Genomic DNA, 18,744 nt, shown 5'->3' with positions numbered 1-18,744 from the left:
AAACTAAACCTCCGGCTTTATTTGGTAAATCCTCGCACAGGGAAAGAGTGACAGGGCCTCGTCAGCTACCCTGTGTGTGAAGGCAAGAGTGAAACAGATGGCAGCTCCCAATCCCACCTACCACCCTGCACCCTACCACAGGGCCTTCTCCTCCTCTCCCCTCCCCTCCCTCTCAGGCCCTCCTTTCTTTCATAGTAAGTCTAGCTGCATGAGGATGGGGGCCTGTTCTTCTTGGGACAGGGCCACAGAGCAGTGTGCGACACTCCCTTCTGCTCACCCCTTCTACCTGGTGCCTGCCTCTCTGGCCACTGGCCAGGGGCCGGGGCCAGAGCAGCACGGTTCCCAGGCCTGGGGCCTCTTGGCAGTTGGCACACAAGTCAGAGGTCTGGACCTGGCCCTTGGTTCCCAGGGAAGAGCATAGTGTCTGGCATTTTAGGAGCTCCTGTTGTCTGTGGGGACGGGCCAGGCTGTGGTAATCATGTGGGGAGGGCCAGGCTCCTTCCTGGATTTCTGGGCAGGAAGAGTTTGTCAGGCTGTCAGGCTGGGGTGTGAGTGCTCCAGGGCAGTGGGAGCCCAGGGCAAGGTGGGGAGAGGAGGATCCTGCTTCTGTCATAGCCTGATCAGCCCGAGGGCCTGCCGAAGCTGGGTGTGCAGGGGCAGCCCAATGGGAACTCAGGCCCTGGAGCGGGGCAGGCTGGGAAGTGGGATTCCAGAGCCTCACCAGCTCCTCCTCTCTCTGGTTTGTATTGGTTTCTCTCCCTTGCCGAAGTGCCCTTTAACCTCTCCTCAAAGTGTCAAGATCCCGAAAATAGCAGTGTAGACTCAGACAGGAAATGAGAAGGGGGTGGGGAGCTGGAGAGCAGACAGACAGGAAACGGGAGGCCTGTCGGCCCCCAGAGAGGAAGCTAACTTCAGGCAGCTCCGGTGTCAGTCAGCCTCAGCTGAGCCTGGTGCTCTGGCCCAGCCTCTCACTGTAACCCAGGGTGTGGCCAGCAAACATGGCGCTGGTGTTCCAGCTGTGGGGGAGACGCGGCCTTGCAGGGCTGTGGGGTACAGCTGGCCAGTAAAGAGCCCCAGACATCCAAGGGAACAGAACGCTCAGGAGAGTCAGGGTTTTGTCCTGAGAGTTTTATATCTCTCTGTGCTGTGGAATGAACCTGTCCTGTAACAGTGTTCCTGGGATCGGCTCTTGAATTTCCTTCCAGGGGTATCTTAGGCCAAGAGGCCTGAAGGCAGAAAGATGGAAATGCCTGGTCCATTGTCTTTAGGAACTTTGTTGTCCTCATTCCTGCCTCTCTGGCTGAAGGGGCCCGAGTCCTCAGTCTGGCTCTGAGTGGTCATAACCATTCTAGAGTTACTTGAGTCCCTGACTATTCCCCCATCCTTTTCCTATTCTGCCAAACTCACCCTAACTAAACACAGAATCCCCACATATCTCTCTTTGCTCACTATGGTCCCAAATATCTTTCCTTGAACTTGGTGGAAGGCCCCTTTGGCCCACCATGTCTCTGTTCCAGATTTCTCTTTGACCCCTCCCGCCTGTCTTTTGACTGAGACTTCAGTCAAACTGGGGACCTGCGAGATGTTATTAGGCATAGCTCTGCACAGCGGCCTGTGGTAAATGCTCTTGATAAACCTCCCACCTCCCCATAATTCTGCCAATAAACATCAAGCAAGGACAGTGCACCCAGTGTTGTGCTAGACCTCAAGGACACAGAAAATGATTGAGCCAGGTCCCTGGCCATTTAGGAGAGGATTCCTGAAAGCTTGTTTGGCTGACATGGTATTGGAAGGCCTTGTACCTTTCCCCATTCCTGGCTCCCCAACCTAGCAGAGGTCTAGGCCAGCGATGTGACTGTAGATGAGTCTGCCATGGGTTTTGAACTTCAGCATTTTCCCAGCCTGGTGCTAAGTTCCAGAGGATTCAGGAGTGGGTGTTGGGTCAGAGGCCCCTCCTCACCCTCGACTCACTTTAGCAGACCCCTCCACTATGTTTCCTTTATCTGCAGGTGGGTGCGAGAGTTTCTGAATGATGAGAACAAAGGCCTGGATGTGCTGGTGGATTACCTGTCCTTTGCCCAATGTTCTGTCATGTGAGTACCACCCTGGGGCCAGGGCTCAGGACCAACAAGGGAGGACACAGTCCCATTCTGATTTGCTTAGGAGGGGTGAGGTTGCAGTAGTGAAGATGGGAATGGAGATCCCAGGCCAAGACGAAGAGCCCAGGCAATGGTGTGGGAATGGACAGGCAGCCAAGGGATGTCTGGGATCTGCAAAGAATGCCAGGTGGGGAACAGAAGGAGAGCGATATGGAAAGGGCACTCGGGATCAGAACTCAAAGGATCCAGACTCCAGGCTGAGAGCAGTCAAAGGAAACGTCCTGGATTCTGGGAGAGATGCCTGGTGGGATTCATTCCTTTGGAAAATTGTCTTTAAGATTCTCCTTTGGGTCTCCAAATGTGAGATGCGAGAGGGTTACTGCAGGTCATTGCTGAAGGGCCCTAGGAGCAGTGGACATGACCTTTGACCCAAACTAAAAACGAAGTATTCAGGAGGCTTTTTCAAGCAGGTTGGGGGTTGGAGGTAGCCCTAAGCGAATTGGTACAGATGAGAAGGCAGCATGAGGTGGTGAAGAAAACGAGGGCTTTCAAGTATGACAACCACAAAGCTGGTTGTGGGTCTCGGTTATGTCCTTTACTATCCATGTGACCTCAAGCATGTTTACGTCCTCTTCTATAAAAGGAGATCCATGTTCCAGGGTTGTTGTAAGGTTTAGACGATAATGTGTGTAAAGCAGTTAGTGGTGTTTGGAACGTAGTAAGTCCATATTGCCCTGGCCACTTTAGTGTTAATTATGATTATTTAAGGCGGTGTAACCTACCATAATTACCTGAATATATGGAAAGAGGGATTATAGTGATCATTCATGTGATGACCAATAAATACTTCAGACTTCTACCCAAGACTTAAGTCAGCCCTTGGCTGACTAATCATCCCAGTTTGTCCAGGGCTTTTCCCAGTGTTAGCACCAAAAGTCCCGAGTCCTGGGAAACTCCTCATGGGAAACTCCTCAGTTCTGAGACTCGGTCCTAGCCTAGACTTTCACTTTTGTTGTTACTGTCCTTGCCCATGGCCATTCTCCTTTGTCTAGCAGGTCTTCAGTCTTCTCTCTTTAGGGATTTGAACTAATGCCTCTCCTAGGTTTGGCCTGTCACTTTTTCCAGGTCATTTTCCCTGTTAAAATCAAGAGTGGCCTAGTCCTCATTCCCATTCCTGCAGAACTCATGCCTCATGATCCTCCTATCCCTTTAAAAACCACTCTTTTTATAGAAAGAAATGAAAAACATTTGCTGAAGTGATTTTTTTTTTAATTCAGAGCTTTTATAGTAAAAAGATGTAGATCATTTTTCCAAATAAGCCTATCTCATTTGAAAAGCAATCAAATCCCAGCTGCTCAAAACCAAAATACACTGGATCCTCAGTATAGTAGTGTCCACAGCAGTGCCTTTGACTCTGTTTTTGAAAGAAAGATTCAGGGCAGAGGGAAGGGGGTAGAGGGGAAAGAAAGTGTGTTTTGAGAAGGGTTGAAAGGAAAAGGGTGAAGCCGGATAGAGTTTGGGTGAAGGCATTTATTTGTAAACTGCATGTACCAGTGCTAGGGAATACTATTATTGATTGAGGGAAGTCACTGCCAAGCCACTGGCAAATTTCCCTGTCAGGGAGACTCCTCTGATGTTTACTTGAGAGCCCATCGAACATCTGATCGTCAAGAGTCTGCAGCCTGCTCTGGCCCCTTTGGAATATTCAGATATCTGCAGATATCATTTCTCATTACAGAAAGCCTTGGCCTCTGTGCCTTTGACCCTGGGGCTATGCATGTCTGAGCAGAAGGTTCCTTGGGGGAAGAGCCTGTAGGAGATGCTTGTTCAGTCCTTAATGACCTACTTGCAGGAGGAGGACAGGAAAGAAGAGTGGGGCTTGTTTCTCAGACGTGGGGATTTGTAAAAGACAGTGCCCCCTGGGTTTGTGACCTCAAGCTGCCCTCCTTGCCCTGGTCACACTCCCAAACTGCTGATGGTGATCACAGAAGTAGAAAGTGACAGAGAAACTGTCCCAACTCCTGTAGGCACTAAGGACCCCAGTCCACACCCTCGACCTGTGATTTCTTCCCCCAGGGAAGCTGAAGCCCAAGGAGCCTCTATACCAGAAAACCTAGAAGTCTCAAGTAGAACCACAGAAAACCCAGTCACTAAAAACCAGTGCTGGGATGGGACCATGGTACTCTTGAACATAGAGGACTGTCCCACTCTAGGTTGGCTGGGACCCCCATTCCCTTCCATTCAGACCTGCCCTCGTGAACCCAATTCAGAACCAACTGGGCCACTGCAGGGCACCCCTTTGGCCGCTGCCGCTTGCCAGCCAGCAAGACCTGCAGTTGACCTGTTCCCCACCACCCTTCCACAGGGCAGCTTCTCCATGGGGAGCCACAGCTTCTCTGGGATGCCCTGTCTAAGGCCAGGAGTGCAGAAAGACTGCCAGCTCCCTGGGTCCCTTTGGGCCCAGGAAGAGGTCACTCCTGGAGTTGCCTGGCCAGTGGGGAGCAGCAGCTCACCTGCGTCAGCCTTCCCATGTCCTCCGGCCCTCCTCCTGGTTGCTGCCTGTGCCTGCACTGCCCTTGTCCTGTGTTGGTGGCTCTCCTGACCAGAGTTGGGTCTCTGCTGCCCAACTCTGCTTGCTCTTCTTGCCCTCTTTGCTTTTCATTGCCCTAGAGGTCTAAGGGGGGGGAGGTGGGCTTGCCAGGGGGCTTAGCACTGAATTTCTCCTGTACGTGCGCTTGTGTGTCCTTTCCTGCTCCAGGTTTGACTTTGAGGGTCTGGAGAGTGGTGACGATGGCGCATTTGACAAGCTCCGGTCCTGGAGCAGGTCTATCGAGGACCTGCAGCCACCCAGCGCCCTGTCAGCCCCCTTCACCAACAGCCTCGCTCGCTCTGCGCGCCAGTCTGTGCTCCGGTATGTGTGCTCTCGCTCTGCCCGCCTGCCTCCCATCCTAGCCCCCAGTCCAGGTCGTGGGTGACAGTGGTGAGTGCTCATTGCTCCTCCCTCCACTCTTGCTTCCAGGCTCAGCTCTCTTGCCCTCTGCCTGCCAGTCTGTCTCTGGTCTGTCCTCTCTGTCTCCTTGATTCTGCCCAGCAATCTGTCCTGGGTAAGTACATCACCCTCGGCTGTGCCCACCCCATCTGGGGTTCCAGCTCTCCCCTCTCCGCGCTCCCCTCCTAGGGGCCCCCTCCATTCCGCTTTTTCACTCTGCCCTTCCTCCCAGCCTCTTGGGCAAGACTGTCCCTCACCCAACTCCCTGGTCTTCACTGGGTGATCAGTTCCTGCCCTCATGTCTGTTTCCCTCTGGCTCTGCTTTCTGCCCCATCAGCTGCTCCGAGACCAGCTCCCAACCAACCTACCTGCTGCTCACCTTCCCTTCACTTCTTCCTTTAGGACTTTTCTCTCCAAGGCTGCCTTGTGTTCATTTTTTTTGCAGTATTTTAACAGACTTCCTGCCCAGAGGCAGGTGGATAGACCGGATGACTTTTCAGAGCCCCTCCTACACAGGGAGGCTTTCCTTTGGGCCCTGTGGCCCTTTCTGTGGTCTCTGTCCCTCTCGTGGCCATGCTTTTCTCCTGGTCTCCTTTGGGTTTTGTCCTTCTGACTCTGCTCATCATTCTAGTCCTGCGTGAGCAGCCACCATTTGTGCTTCCTCTTTCTTTCATGAAACGTCATCGGGGGCAAAGCCAGATGTAGCCCCCAGCCCTCCTATTGCCTTTGGGGTCTGCTCTGCCCTTTCCGGGACGTAGAAGTGGGATGGGAGCCAAGATGCTCCTGCCCCAGGGAATTTGTGGAAGATGCAGCGACTGGAAGGAGGAGGAGGGAAGGCAGGGATAAACGTCTCCCTGGATCCATCTGGAGGACTAGGAAAGCCTGCACATCTACTGTTGTACTTTGGAGGGCCCCTGGGCTCAGGATGGTTTGGGCATTGATTATAAAGCTGGGATCCTGGATATTTACTCACAAAGGCCTATTGCAGAGATGAAAACAGCTGAACACCCTGTCCCCTTCCTCCGTCCCCCACTCTCTAGGCTGTTGGGTCAAGGTCTCCTGTCCCCCTTTTGTGCTGCTGCTGTCGGGGTGATGGTGAGCGCTCCTAGACCCTTCACCAGCAGCCCCCTCTTCCCCAGGTATAGCACTCTCCCTGGGCGCAGGGCCCTGAAGAACTCCCGCCTGGTGAGCCAGAAGGATGACGTCCACGTCTGTATCCTCTGTCTCAGAGCCATCATGAACTATCAGGTAAAGGGGCAGCACTAGCCTTGGATGCCCCACCTGTTCTGCCTCATCTGCCAAACTAGAAGAGCTAGGAGGGCACCAGCTTGTAAAAGATGATTTTGAAAAAAAGAAAGAAAAAAAAAGACACATTTGCTGGCAGGCCTATAGTCCAGGAGATCCAGCCGGGATATACCTTCCTCAGCATCAAGGTTTTCCTTCCTCTGTCCTTTCCCCTTGTTATAGTACGGATTCAACCTGGTCATGTCCCACCCCCATGCTGTCAATGAGATTGCACTCAGTCTCAACAACAAGAATCCAAGGTAAGTTCCTTCACTCCCCTTTCCTCCCACTGTGCCCAGGGCTCTGGAGATTTGGGCTCCACTTATCCCTTATAAGTCCTGCCTGGCTTTGGAGTCCTGTGGCCCTGGTCAGTGCCTTGGTTCGGCTCCTTCACTTCAGCTTAAGGAGAAGGAGTGTCCCTGGCTTCCCTCTGGTCTGCACAGCTTAGTGAGGGGCAAGACTTCCTTCCTCTGCTTCCTTTCCAAAACCCACTCCCCTCACTTCTGAGGCTGTCTCCACTCTCTGAAGGGACTCACCTAGTTGTAGAAGTGAACTGTATGGTGGCTAGGGTGGGGAGCTAGGGTGTTAATTGTTTTTCTTCATCCCTTAGGACCAAAGCCCTTGTCTTGGAGCTCTTGGCAGCCGTGTGTTTGGTGCGGGGAGGTCACGAAATCATTCTTGCTGCCTTTGACAATTTCAAAGAGGTCAGTCTCCTGCATCTGTGTGTGTGTGTGTGTGTGCGTGTGTGCGCGCGTGCACGCACGCATGCGTGCACGTGTGTGTGTGTGTGTGTGTGTGTGTGTGTGTGTTTGGTGAGGAGGTGGGGAGCCAGGTAGGTAAGCACCCTTTCCTGTGATCTCACACATCCGGTGATTCTAACATCTTGTGCTTAGCTAAGTAGCCAGTCCCACTGCTTCTTTCTTTTCTTTTCTTTTCCTTTTCTTTCCTTTTCTCTTTTCTTTTCTTTTCTCTTTTTGATTCCTTCTCTTTTCTTTTCCTGTTCTTTTTTCTTTTCTTTTTTTTTCTTTTCTTTTCCTTGTCTTTCCTTCTTTTCTTTTCTTTTTACCAAAAACAGAACTTCAGTCTTAGCAGATCTTAGGGCAGGACAGCTGCTGAATGGCCAGCTAAAGATGCCCTCATTTGAGGGCTGTAGTCCAGCGGCCCTAACCTGGCCATGCATCAGGATACCTGAAGAGCTTGTTAAACTTACAGGCCCCTGGGAGGCCTGAGTACCTGTGCTTTAACAGGCTTCCCAGGTGGCTTTGAGGTGGTGAACCCACCGGTAGAACCCAAGGTAGATGTGTTTGTGGTGGGAGGAGAAGACAAGCAAGGATCTTCCTGAGTTATTGGCTGTTATGGTGAGGGGAGAGGAAGCTCCTACTTGGAATTTCCCCCGCCTCTGGCCCTGGCTGTGAAACTCTCATCTGCTTGAACGTAGGATTCCTCGACATCCAGTTGCAGCTGCTGGCCACACCCCTTCCTCCTCTCTGGACCTTTTCCCTAGCATCCATTGTTCAAGCCAGGAAATAGCTCTTCCTCCTAGAAGCCAGAGGCTCAGAGGAGTCTCTGGACCCCTCTTAGCACAGGGCTTTCCTGGACCCTGCCTCTCTCCTGTGTCCCTACTCAGACTTCAGCCTCCTGCCTCAGCCATGGCCTCCAACCTTCCTCCTGCCTCCCTCCTTCCTTCAATAACTGGCCAACAGTGTTTCTTCTTGGCCTACCCCAGAGGCACCTAAAGTCCTGATTAATGGCACAGGCTTTACTGGGTTCCCTCAGCAAGTTGATGTGGGGATCAGGGACCCCGGGCAGATGCCAGGTCCTGGGCTTTCTTCTGCCTGACGAGTTTGTTAAACTTACGGGCTTTCTTCTAAGTGTCCCAATGACCCCTTGCATAGAAAGAGTTGTAGTTCAGCTTAGTCTGACTGACTAACCAGTCAGTCCCTCTGCCATGATGTTCCTGGGAGCCAGGGCTCAAGGGCTTAAGTTCTGCATGGGATAGATCTTTTCACTGAGAAAGTTTGTTTGTTCAGGTATGCAAGGAGCTGCACCGCTTTGAGAAGCTGATGGAGTATTTCCGGAATGAGGATAGCAACATCGACTTCATGGTGAGGAACTGGGCCTGGGTCAGGCACATGCCCAGCAGGTCCCATGCTCCTGGAGAACGAGGCCAGGCCAACAGCGTATCTTGATATTCTGTGTTGAACCTAGAAGGATTCTCTCTACTCAGTAAATGCTCCTTGTCCACTCACCTACCCTAGAGAGCTTTTAGAAACGTCAGGGCAATGTCATTTTTGTGTCTTGGGTCTACCTCCTTTGCCCCCTTTTGTGGCCTTACCGTCTCTAATTTGGATCCATTCAGAGCAGCTTCGCTTTACCAGAGCTTTTCCTTTGGCTTTTCTTCCCTTCAGCCTGGGGTCTTTAGTTAAGTAGTGTTGTCTCAGGAAATACCTGCTGATGTACAAAGGAAATAAGTTGCATCTTCATTTCCATCTATTTCTTGTGTAATTTACTTGTCTTCATAAACTGAATATTAAGTTTGATATTTTTAAGTTAAAATACTCATTATTCCCAGAAAGACTCAATTTTTTTATTCATTCCTTTTTTTTTAAGTTCGTTTACTTATTTTACGAGAGAGAGAGAGTGTGCATGAGTGGGGGAGGGGCAGAAAGAGAGGGAGAGAGACAATCCCAACGTGGGGCTCAATGTCACGAACTGTGAGATCACGACCTGAGCCAAAACCAAGAGTTGGGAGCTTAACTGACTGAGCCACGCAGGTGCCCCTATTCACTCCTTTTGATTATCCACCAGATGATACTGATTCTAACACCCTGGCTCTTCCGTCTCTCCTTTCCCTTCCTGCCTCTGACCCTCTGGGTTGCTTTTCCAGGTGGCATGCATGCAGTTTATCAACATCGTGGTGCACTCAGTAGAGGATATGAACTTCCGGGTCCACCTGCAGTATGAGTTTACCAAGCTGGGGCTGGAGGAGTTCCTGCAGGTGAGCTGGGCCAGAGTCCTCACAGGTGAGGAGCTGGGGGGGCAGAGGACCAGCTTAGTCACATCACAAAGGGTTTTTTCTTTTACAAGAGCCTAGTCACGGATGCTCCTGGAACCCTGCCTGTCTTCTGAGGCCTGGGTCTCAGGCCCTCCTGCACAGGGCTCTCCAATTAGGCAGCTCCACTGGGTGAGAATGTGACATGGGTGCAGAGGAACTCCTTGGGTCTTATGCTCTAGAAAGTGGTCATAGAGGGTGGTAAGGACTGAGTCTCTCTCAGGAGGCTCCCCCAACTACTACTCTCTCTGCTTTTTCCAGAAGTCAAGGCACACAGAGAGTGAGAAGCTGCAGGTGCAGATCCAGGCATACCTGGACAATGTGTTTGATGTGGGAGGTTTGTTGGAGGATGCTGAGACCAAGAACGTGGCCCTGGAGAAGGTGGAGGAGCTGGAAGAACATGTTTCCCATGTAAGTAGTCTTTTTTTGTTGCCAGGACCACTGTTGAGGGAGGGGAGAGGAAAAGGACATCTCATTTCCAGGAATCTTGACCTGACCCGCTTGCCTCCAGATTGAGTCCCAGGGAAGCCTTGGAACCCAGCATGCTCTGACTCAGGCCCTGGATCATCCACAGATTCGAACACACACTGACCTCCAGGACTGGGCGTGGGGTGGCCTCAGGCTTGAGAGAGTCAGATGTGGTCTATTTCAGGTGGTCTCAGACCCTGGGCCCATGGGAGTGATGTAGGGAAGCCACTGGGCCACGCTGCCTTAGGAGTAGAGGGGTACAGGGGTTGGGCCCAGGTCCTGACTGAGATAAAAAAGTACCCAGGCTTTAGGGTCAGCGCCAAATCTACCCTTCCCATCCTGTAGCTCACGGAGAAGCTTCTGGACCTAGAGAACGAGAACATGATGCGTGTGGCAGAGCTAGAAAAGCAGCTGCTGCAGCGGGAAAAGGAACTAGAGAGCATCAAGGTACCAAGTAATCTGGAGAAGGGAGTCTCTGACGGGTACTGGGTGCCAGGGCCTGGGGATCTGGCTTTTCTTTCTCTCTCCTTCTCCCTTCCTTCCTTCCTTCCTTTCTTTTTTCTTTCTTTTTGATATTTTTCCTATCAATTTATTTTTTTATCTTTTGCTCTTTCATATAGCTAGCTGCATCCTATTATATGAAGTGCATCTGACAATTGTAATTTTTTTAAATTATTTTTTTGATGTTTATTTATTTTTGAGATCGAAAGACAGAGTGCCAGCAGGGTGGGGCAGAGAGAGAGGGAGACACAGAATCTGAAGGAGGCTCCAGGCTCTGAGCTGTCAGCACAGAACCTGATGCGGGGCTTGAACTCACAAACTGTGAGATCATGACCTGAGCCGAAGTTGGATGCTCAACTGACTGAGCCACCCAGGCACCCCTGAAAATTGTGGTTTTTTTATTTGGCTTTTCTTTCTTGAGATTTTCATGTCTTTGAAAATCCAGATCTTGATTCACACTTGAGGCATTCACATGAGGGTGGGCTAATGATTTCACCCTAATTTTTAGTTGGAGAGGGAAACTGAATCCAAAGTGGTCAGGACACACACAGAGGAGGGCGGGAGAAGGTGGGGCCCTGCATGATGAGAGGGCCGAGTAGCCCATGTGCTATCCACCAGGTATCCTAAGTCAGGAGACCAGAGGCTTCGCATATTTAAGCGCTTCTCTGCCCCTCCCTTCACCTGTTGTTATAAAGTCATGCCCCAACCTACTTTTTCTTCCAGAGGGATACAATTATATTGGTTCTACTGAGCTTGGTCAACATCTGCCAAGCCCCTGCTAAGAGTCCAAAGTGCCGTCCTGGGGAATGCGGAGGATACAGAGATGGCTAGGGCAGGCTCTTGTCCACAGGGGGCTGCCACCTGAGTGGTTCTACAAGGCCAAGTACAATGAGAGCAGTATCGAGGAACAGAGCACTGAGGGCAGTGTGGCAGGAGGCTAGAGGTGGGCCTGGGAGGTTTACATAGGAGCAGCTTCTGACCCAGGCCTTGAGGAACAGCAAGACTAAGGCTGGGTCCGGGAGGAAGCGCACTGGAAGGTGCCAGCTGGGCCAACGGCTCTTCTGCTCATCTCTTGTTCTGTGGAACAGCCTCCCCAGCCCCCACCTGGGTTTCCGCTGCTCTCTGCCTCTGGGCACCCTCCCAGAGACCCTAGCTGAGAGACCTGGGTAGGGGCAATGACTACTGCGTGTGCCTTCCACTTACGCTTTCCTTAATGGTGCTGTCTCTCGATAGGAGACTTACGAGAACACGAGCCACCAAGTACACACCCTGAGGCGGCTCATTAAAGAGAAGGAGGAGGCCTTCCAGCGCAGATGCCACTTAGAGCCCGGGGCCCGGGGCCTGGAGTCAGTGGGCAGTGAGGCCCTGGCCCGGGTAGGCCCTGCAGAGCTGAGTGAGGGCATGCTGCCCTCCGACCTGGACCTCCTGGCTCCAGCCCCACCACCCGAGGAGTCCCTGCCTCTGCCTCCACCGCCAGCTCCTCCCCTGCCCCCTCCACCACCCCCATTACCAGGTGAGGAGAACCCTAGGAGTCCTGAAGGGCAGCCTCATCTTGGGGCCAGACCAAAACCTGGGCCCACAGTGCCTCCCTTAGGGAGAAGCCGGGGATGTGGGTAGAAGGACGTGAAGTCAAGTGGGGGAGGGTTGAGGGAGGGCAAGAATCTGAGGGAGGCTCAAGTTACTGGGCAGGGGGTGTCCAAGGGTGGACGTGGGTCTGTTTTAAGGATTATGAAGGTGCTGCTCCTGATTCCTCTGTGGAAAGCCGAAGAGAGGGCTTAGACCAGAGCAGAAGACAGGGAGCCAGAGGCTAGTGAGACCTGCCCTACCAGAGTTAGGACCCCTGGGAGCCGGAGGGGCAGGGAGTTCACGCATCCTCTTTCCCCAAGAGGCTTTGAAGACAGGTTGGGCAGCACTGGGGAGGGCGTCTCTAAAGAGGCTTTTGGACCGTGGGTCACTGTGACATTTGTTTTCCCCCAGACAAGTGTCCCCCAGCCCCACCTCTCCCTGGTGCTGCTCCCTCTGTGGTGTTGACAGTAGGCCTATCAGGTGAGTGTCCCCAAGACTCTGGGCAGGGCTAGTGGGATGGAGAGAGAGTGTCCTTGGCCCCAGCCTCACTGAACCTCCTTCCAAATTAGCCATTCGTATCAAGAAACCTATCAAGACCAAGTTCCGGCTGCCTGTCTTCAACTGGACAGCACTGAAACCCAACCAGATCAGTGGCACTGTCTTCAGTGAACTTGATGATGAGAAGATCTTGGAGGTAGCAGGGCCTGGAGCCCTCAGGGATGGAGTTGAGGGCTGGGGACTAGATCATGCTGTTAGCCAGATCTCCTGGCCTTGGAAACCCCCTTAGAATCAGGCCTCCGTGAACCAGAGCTGAATGGACACTGGGCGTGCTGCCAGGGGCCCTTTAGTAGAATGAGGTGACCGCATTGTCCCTTCTTGTCCACTCCTGCCAGGATCTGGACCTGGACAAATTTGAAGAACTGTTCAAGACGAAAGCCCAGGGCCCTGCCCTTGATCTCATCTGCTCTAAGAACAAGACAGCGCAAAAGGCTGCCAGCAAGGTGACCCTGTTGGAAGCCAATCGTGCCAAGAACCTAGCCATCACCCTACGCAAGGCTGGCCGCTCGGCCGAGGAGATCTGCAGGGCCATCCACACGTGAGGCTCCCACTGACCTCGTCCTGGTCCCCAGCCAGTTGGCAATCCAGTTCTCCACCTACTATCCTGGCTTTCCCTGGATTCTAGGGCTTCGACAGATGTGTCTCCCATCCTTCAGTCATTCACTGGCTTGGCCAGAACTTAGTGTATTTGTGCTGTGTGCCAGGCACCGTGTGAGGTGCTGGGCATTCAGCGCAAACCTTCACTCAAGTTGCTGCCAGTCTAGGCAGAACAGTTCAGTAGCGTGGGTGATAACCACCTAGGTGGCAGAGGTACAGGCAGCTTTGGGGGAACAGGGCAGGCCAGGTAGCTGAGCTTGGTGATTCAGGAAGGCTTCCCAGAGGAGGTGAGGAAGTATATGAAGTCCATTTCAGTGCCTGGAGGGAGAAGCTTGGTGCCCTAGGTACTGAAAATTGACCATGACTTCAGCATAGGAGGGGAGTTGAAGAGACAGGGTAGAGACAGGTGGGCAGAAGTCTTGCAGGCTGAGCCTCATAAGCCACACTCAGGTATTAAGATTTCTCCCTAAGGGTAGAGGGAGGGCGCTGAGGGGTTTTAAACCAGGCCATGGACTGTTCACCTAGGATGTTACTCACGCTCTGATAGATGAGGCAATAGGCCCTCTAGGCCTCTGGCTGCATCCTGCTCACCGACCCCACCGGCAGTCCCTCTAGGAGCTGGAGAAAAAAGGGATGATGGGTAATGGGCAAATGCAAGACCTGAACTAAACTCCTTCCTCCTGCACAGGTTTGACCTACAGACCCTACCAGTGGACTTCGTGGAGTGCCTGATGCGCTTCCTGCCCACAGAGGCTGAGGTGAAGCTTCTGAGGCAATACGAGCGGGAGCGGCAGCCCCTGGAGGAGCTGGCGGCCGAGGACCGCTTCATGCTGCTCTTCAGCAAGGTGGAGCGGCTAACCCAGAGGATGGCTGGCATGGCCTTCCTGGGCAACTTCCAAGACAACCTGCAGATGCTCACGCCGGTATATCCTCTGGCCCAGTCGGGGTCATCTGCGGCTACCCCTCCACCTGCCAGTCCCCTCCCCTGCCCTGTCAGTCCGTCCCTGCCAGCCCGTCTCAGACTTTGCCTACCCCCCCCCCCAACCCCCGGCTTAGGCTCACACAGCTCTTCATCTTCCTTCCAGCAACTCAATGCCATCATTGCAGCCTCTGCCTCTGTCAAGTCCTCACAGAAGCTGAAGCAGATGTTGGAGGTGAGGAGAGGTTGTGGATGCAGGCACCGGTGGGCCTGGGGCCTGGGTGGAGGAAGGAGCCCGCAGGCCATGGCCTGACTTCCTCTCATGCATCTTTTGGATAGATCATACTTGCACTAGGGAACTACATGAACAGCAGCAAGCGAGGAGCTGTGTACGGCTTCAAGCTCCAGAGCTTGGATCTGGTAAGATGGTGGGGACAACCCAGGGCCAGGAAGCCTGAGGAGCCATGGTGCTCAGCCCTCTCTCACCACCCCCTGCCCCCCTCTCCCAGCTGCTGGATACCAAGTCCACTGACAGGAAGATGACACTGCTGCATTTCATCGCATTGACCGTGAAGGAGAAGTACCCAGACCTGGCCAACTTCTGGCATGAGCTACACTTTGTGGAGAAGGCTGCAGCAGGTAAGGGGAGCTTGGCCCAGCGAGCCTGCTCTCGTGTCTAGGCCAGGACAATCCCAGGAAGCTTAGGAGAGGGAACGCTTGGGTCCTTTGTTTCTGGCCTTTGTTATCTCCCTTCTGGCCACTTCAAAGCTTTCCGCTGGGGCCATGGGTAGGGGCCACCCCCGAGGGAGCCTTCCTGCAGGCACCCGCCTAGCCCAGCCTTTCCCATTTGGGTGCCATGGGAGTAGGCAGAGGAAGGCAGAGGTGGCTCTTCATTCCCAGCTCCCTCGTGCTGGCCCTGGAGACTGCATTTTCTCCATTTATAGAAAAACTATAAAGCCCCACAGACATAAGGCAGCTGTCATTTCTGCCCCACTCATGAAAACTGAGGTGGGCTTGAGGCAGCTCCATCTTGGAGACCAGCAGTCTCTCTGGCTTGCTTTCCTGTGCTGCCTTGCTCTTTGGGGTCATGAGCTCATAGCCCCATTCCTTTTCCTTGCCTGTGAGAGCCCTGGTAGCTGGGTGTGCCCTTCTAACCTGGAAGCAGAGGCAGGAGAACCTGCTTGCTGCAGGGCGTAGGGTGGGGGTCGGGGGTTGCGTGGACAGAGTTCTGTGTAGCCCTGGGCTGGGAGATGGGCATGTTGGCCCCTGGGTAGGCCTCAGCCCAGGCTCTGGTGACCACAGTGTCCCTGGAGAACGTGCTGCTAGATGTGAAGGAGCTGGGCCGTGGCATGGAGCTGATTCGGCGGGAGTGCAGCATACATGACAACAGTGTCCTTCGGAACTTCCTCAGCACCAACGAAGGCAAACTGGACAAGCTCCAGCGTGATGCCAAGACGGCTGAGGTGGGCAAAAGGTGGAGGCGGGTGGGAGCGGCCAGGGCCGAGGCACTGTGTCCCTCCAGGTGAACTTTGTTCTGGTTCTTGAACCAAAGAACTTTTACCACACAGTTGGATGTCTGTATGTGGTGGAGAAGAGGCATGGCAGAGGCCGGGGTGCGGGGGCAGACAGCTGCCCCCGGGGACACATTCTAAGGAGCTTTGGGAGCCCTGAGTTCTCTTCCATCCCACAGGGCTGGGGGATGCTGGTTTTCCTCCTTTGACCCTGAGCACTGCTTTCTGTGAGCCTCCTGTCCCCAGCGGGGAGCCGGGCTTCTCCTCTGCCAGGCTGATCCCTTCTGTCCACCCCTTCCCCAGGAGGCCTACAATGCAGTTGTGCGCTACTTCGGTGAGAGTCCCAAGACCACACCCCCTTCTGTATTCTTCCCGGTATTTGTCCGATTCATTCGTTCTTACAAGGTGAGCGGAAGAAAGGCTTTTAAAAAGGAGTTTGGCTGCAAGAAAACTGGTAGGGGGAGGGAAGGCTGGGATCCAAGTCCTCGGAGTCCTGGGAGGGAGCGATGGAAGCTGGCCACAGGCCTCTCAGCTGTGAACGGGTGGGCAGGGTGGGGGCCCAGGCCCTTCCTGTCATTGTTCAGGGCAGGAAGTGCCCCTCCAGAGGGTGGCCACCTGGGGTTGCTGGCCCCACTGCCACCCATTCTCCACCCTCAGTGTCAGCCCCTCCCCTCACAGCCTGTGTGAGCCTCACCACCACCCCCCAACCCCCCATGGTTCTTAGGAAGCAGAACAAGAGAACGAAGCTAGAAAGAAGCAGGAGGAGGTAATGCGGGAGAAGCAGCTGGCTCAGGAAGCCAAGAAACTGGATGCCAAGGTGGGTGGGACCAAGAGCTGGGGCCTGGAGAGCAGAGCAAAGGATTAGGAGGGGGTGGGGAGAGAGCTTGAGAGGTGGAAAACTAGAGCCCAGAGACCACCCAGAGGGTATGAGGCTGGAGTCCGAAGGGATGGGGAGAGGGGCTTTGGGAGGGATTCCTAGGCAATGATGAGGAGTGGGCTGCTGTACACAAATCAAGGGCATCTTCAGGCTGCATCTAGGGGCAGGAACCAGCCCCATGGTAGGTTAGTGATGACTCCCTTCCCCTTCAAATGCTTGGCCCTAGACCCCCTCCCAGCGGAACAAGTGGCAACAGCAGGAGCTAATTGCAGAGTTGAGGAGGCGCCAGGCCAAGGAGCATCGGCCTGTTTACGAAGGGAAGGACGGTACCATTGAAGACATCATTACAGGTGGGGCCCTTGTCCTTCCCTTGGGTCTGGCCACTAGGCCCAGCTCCCAGACTCCAACCCTACCCTTTTGGGCCCTCCTCCCATCCCATCCCCATGAGGCCTGACCACTGTGTCTCTTTCCTGGGCCGCAGTGTTGAAGAGTGTCCCTTTCACGGCCCGTACTGCCAAGCGGGGCTCACGCTTCTTCTGCGATGCAGCCCACCATGATGAGTCAAACTGTTAACCCCCAAGGCTGGGGCCCTTGACAGGTACTGGGCACCGCAGCTGTCCCCTCTGCATGCCCACCTCCCAGGACTCCTGCTGGGCCCACACGCACCTCCTCCCCTGCATGACTTGGAACCATCCTCTGGCAGCCTCGTGGTGATGGGGGCACATACTTCTCTACTTGCATGCCCCATGCTCTGAGAACCATGGCTTATCCCTTGCATGTGCCCTCAGGGAAGTATTCTCTCCCCGACTAATGCTGTCCTGGCTTCTACTAAGACCCAAGGGGCAGGGAGTTTCCAGAGCAGGCAGGACCAGGCCACCACCTCTCATTGCTGAGGCTCCATTCCTGGGCCCTGGTATCCTTTGTGACCTGTGCCTCTCCATCCCCATCATAAAAGCTCTGGCAGTAGCTTCTGCCCAGGGCATATCAGATGTCCCTTGATCTGTTCCCTGATATTTGGTCTACCTGGGGTCTCTCCCCAGCTTCTGGCTATTGTTGAGTCTACTTTGTTTCTACCACTGCCCAGTGGCCTCCAGTCACCCCCACCTGGTCCTCTGAAAATGCAGAGCCCCAGCAGTGTCTCTGACCATCCTCTCTACCTTCCTTTAAGCTTCTCCCTCATCGGCCTCATGGCTGGCTCTTCTTTGGCCCTGCCTGTGGGGCTGCTCCTGAAGGGACTGTTCCTACAGACAGCGGGCCTGGCCCAGCCTCCCTGCCTGTTCACAGGCCTTCCTTTTCCCCACAGGCCTCCACCGCCAGCCCATTGTCGTTCGCCACCAAGCCAGGAGTGCCGCACCACCCAACGGCCCCCCTCGGGCTCCAGGCCCCCACTAAGGCCCTCTTGGTGGCAGAAGCACTTCAACTCCCAGAGTCCTGCAAGTCCAACCCGTGGACCTGGAGCCCTGGAATTGGCTGAGGGTGCAGCAGAGAGCTATGCTGCTTTCAACCCAGCGTCTACCCCAGCGCTCAGAGATGCGCGTGCCTGATGTCAGGGGCACTGGGCCTGACACTCCCCTGGTGCCTCTAGTACTGCACTTTGCCCCCAGGGTCTTCTTTTCCTAAAAGGTCACCAATGGTCAGCTCAGGGCTGGGAAAAATCATTTCCAGCCTTGGCCTATACAGGGGCCCCTAGGCCCTCTGTCACTAGGCCAGAGGGACAAAAGGAGAAAGCGACTATTCCTTCTGTTTTTCCCCTTCCATTTTGCAGCTCTGTGGTCAGCTGTGGTCTGGAAGTGTCCAGACTTAGGGAGCTCCAGTACCCTTCCAGTCACAGATCATATTTTACCAGGAGCAAGGCCCACCTAAGCCTGGGCCCCACCCAGCTGTGCCCCGGTGATAAGGGTAGAGGAGAGATGCCATGCCACGCTTACTGCCCTTGGCCCTTTCCACTCTAGGCTGACTCTGTTCTTGTCGAGGTGGGCAGAAGGGTAGAGGTTTTTCCAGCCCCAACCCCAGGATAGCTAGAGAAAGGGTGTGATATCAGCATCCTCACTTCCTTTCCACAGCAAGGGTTTTTTTGTTTGTTTGTTTTTTGGGTTTTGTTTTGTTTTGTTTTGTTTTTTTGGCAGGGGACAGGGGACATGGTGGTCTTAGCTATTTTCTCAGTCTCCTGCCAGTTTCTTCTCAGCCCCTGGAGGGGAATACAGGGAGCCACTTCTTTTTGTACATGTACCACCTCCCTTCTCCCGTGTACATAAATCCCAGACCTTCTTTCTCAACAAAGGCTTGAAGCACCAGGCCTGACTCTGTCTCCTTTTTCTGAGTG

The 18,744-nt window shown here is 53.9% G+C and overlaps 1 protein-coding gene across 5 annotated transcripts in view; it reads left to right on the top strand.

Moving 5' to 3' along the window:
• Positions 1–18,715, top strand: part of FMNL3 (formin like 3) — a 53,995-nt gene extending 35,280 nt beyond the window's left edge. Inside the window, exons 5-27 of one of the 5 annotated variants that reach the window (XM_043563806.1) lie at positions 2,010–2,093; positions 4,858–5,010; positions 6,228–6,336; positions 6,556–6,632; positions 6,983–7,076; positions 8,403–8,477; positions 9,260–9,370; positions 9,686–9,835; positions 10,238–10,339; positions 11,627–11,906; positions 12,371–12,439; positions 12,529–12,653; positions 12,853–13,055; positions 13,803–14,037; positions 14,200–14,268; positions 14,373–14,453; positions 14,543–14,672; positions 15,336–15,496; positions 15,848–15,949; positions 16,269–16,361; positions 16,648–16,771; positions 16,903–17,019; positions 17,725–18,715. In XM_043563806.1, coding sequence (XP_043419741.1) covers positions 2,010–2,093; positions 4,858–5,010; positions 6,228–6,336; positions 6,556–6,632; positions 6,983–7,076; positions 8,403–8,477; positions 9,260–9,370; positions 9,686–9,835; positions 10,238–10,339; positions 11,627–11,906; positions 12,371–12,439; positions 12,529–12,653; positions 12,853–13,055; positions 13,803–14,037; positions 14,200–14,268; positions 14,373–14,453; positions 14,543–14,672; positions 15,336–15,496; positions 15,848–15,949; positions 16,269–16,361; positions 16,648–16,771; positions 16,903–16,994 — 2,719 coding nt within the window. In that variant the 3' untranslated portion in view covers positions 16,995–17,019; positions 17,725–18,715. The remainder of the gene's footprint in view (positions 1–2,009; positions 2,094–4,857; positions 5,011–6,227; positions 6,337–6,555; positions 6,633–6,982; positions 7,077–8,402; positions 8,478–9,259; positions 9,371–9,685; positions 9,836–10,237; positions 10,340–11,626; positions 11,907–12,370; positions 12,440–12,528; positions 12,654–12,852; positions 13,056–13,802; positions 14,038–14,199; positions 14,269–14,372; positions 14,454–14,542; positions 14,673–15,335; positions 15,497–15,847; positions 15,950–16,268; positions 16,362–16,647; positions 16,772–16,902; positions 17,020–17,724) is intronic. The other 4 variants (XM_043563808.1, XM_043563807.1, XM_043563809.1 and 1 more) reach the window with 4 other exon arrangements.
• Positions 18,716–18,744: the final 29 nt, after the last annotated feature.

The sequence above is a fragment of the Prionailurus bengalensis genome, chromosome B4 (genome assembly GCF_016509475.1).
Source record: "Prionailurus bengalensis isolate Pbe53 chromosome B4, Fcat_Pben_1.1_paternal_pri, whole genome shotgun sequence".
NCBI classification, from domain to species: domain Eukaryota; kingdom Metazoa; phylum Chordata; class Mammalia; order Carnivora; family Felidae; genus Prionailurus; species Prionailurus bengalensis.
The sequence above is the reverse complement of the archived record's forward strand: the minus strand, read 5'-3'. Positions and strand labels throughout refer to the sequence as shown.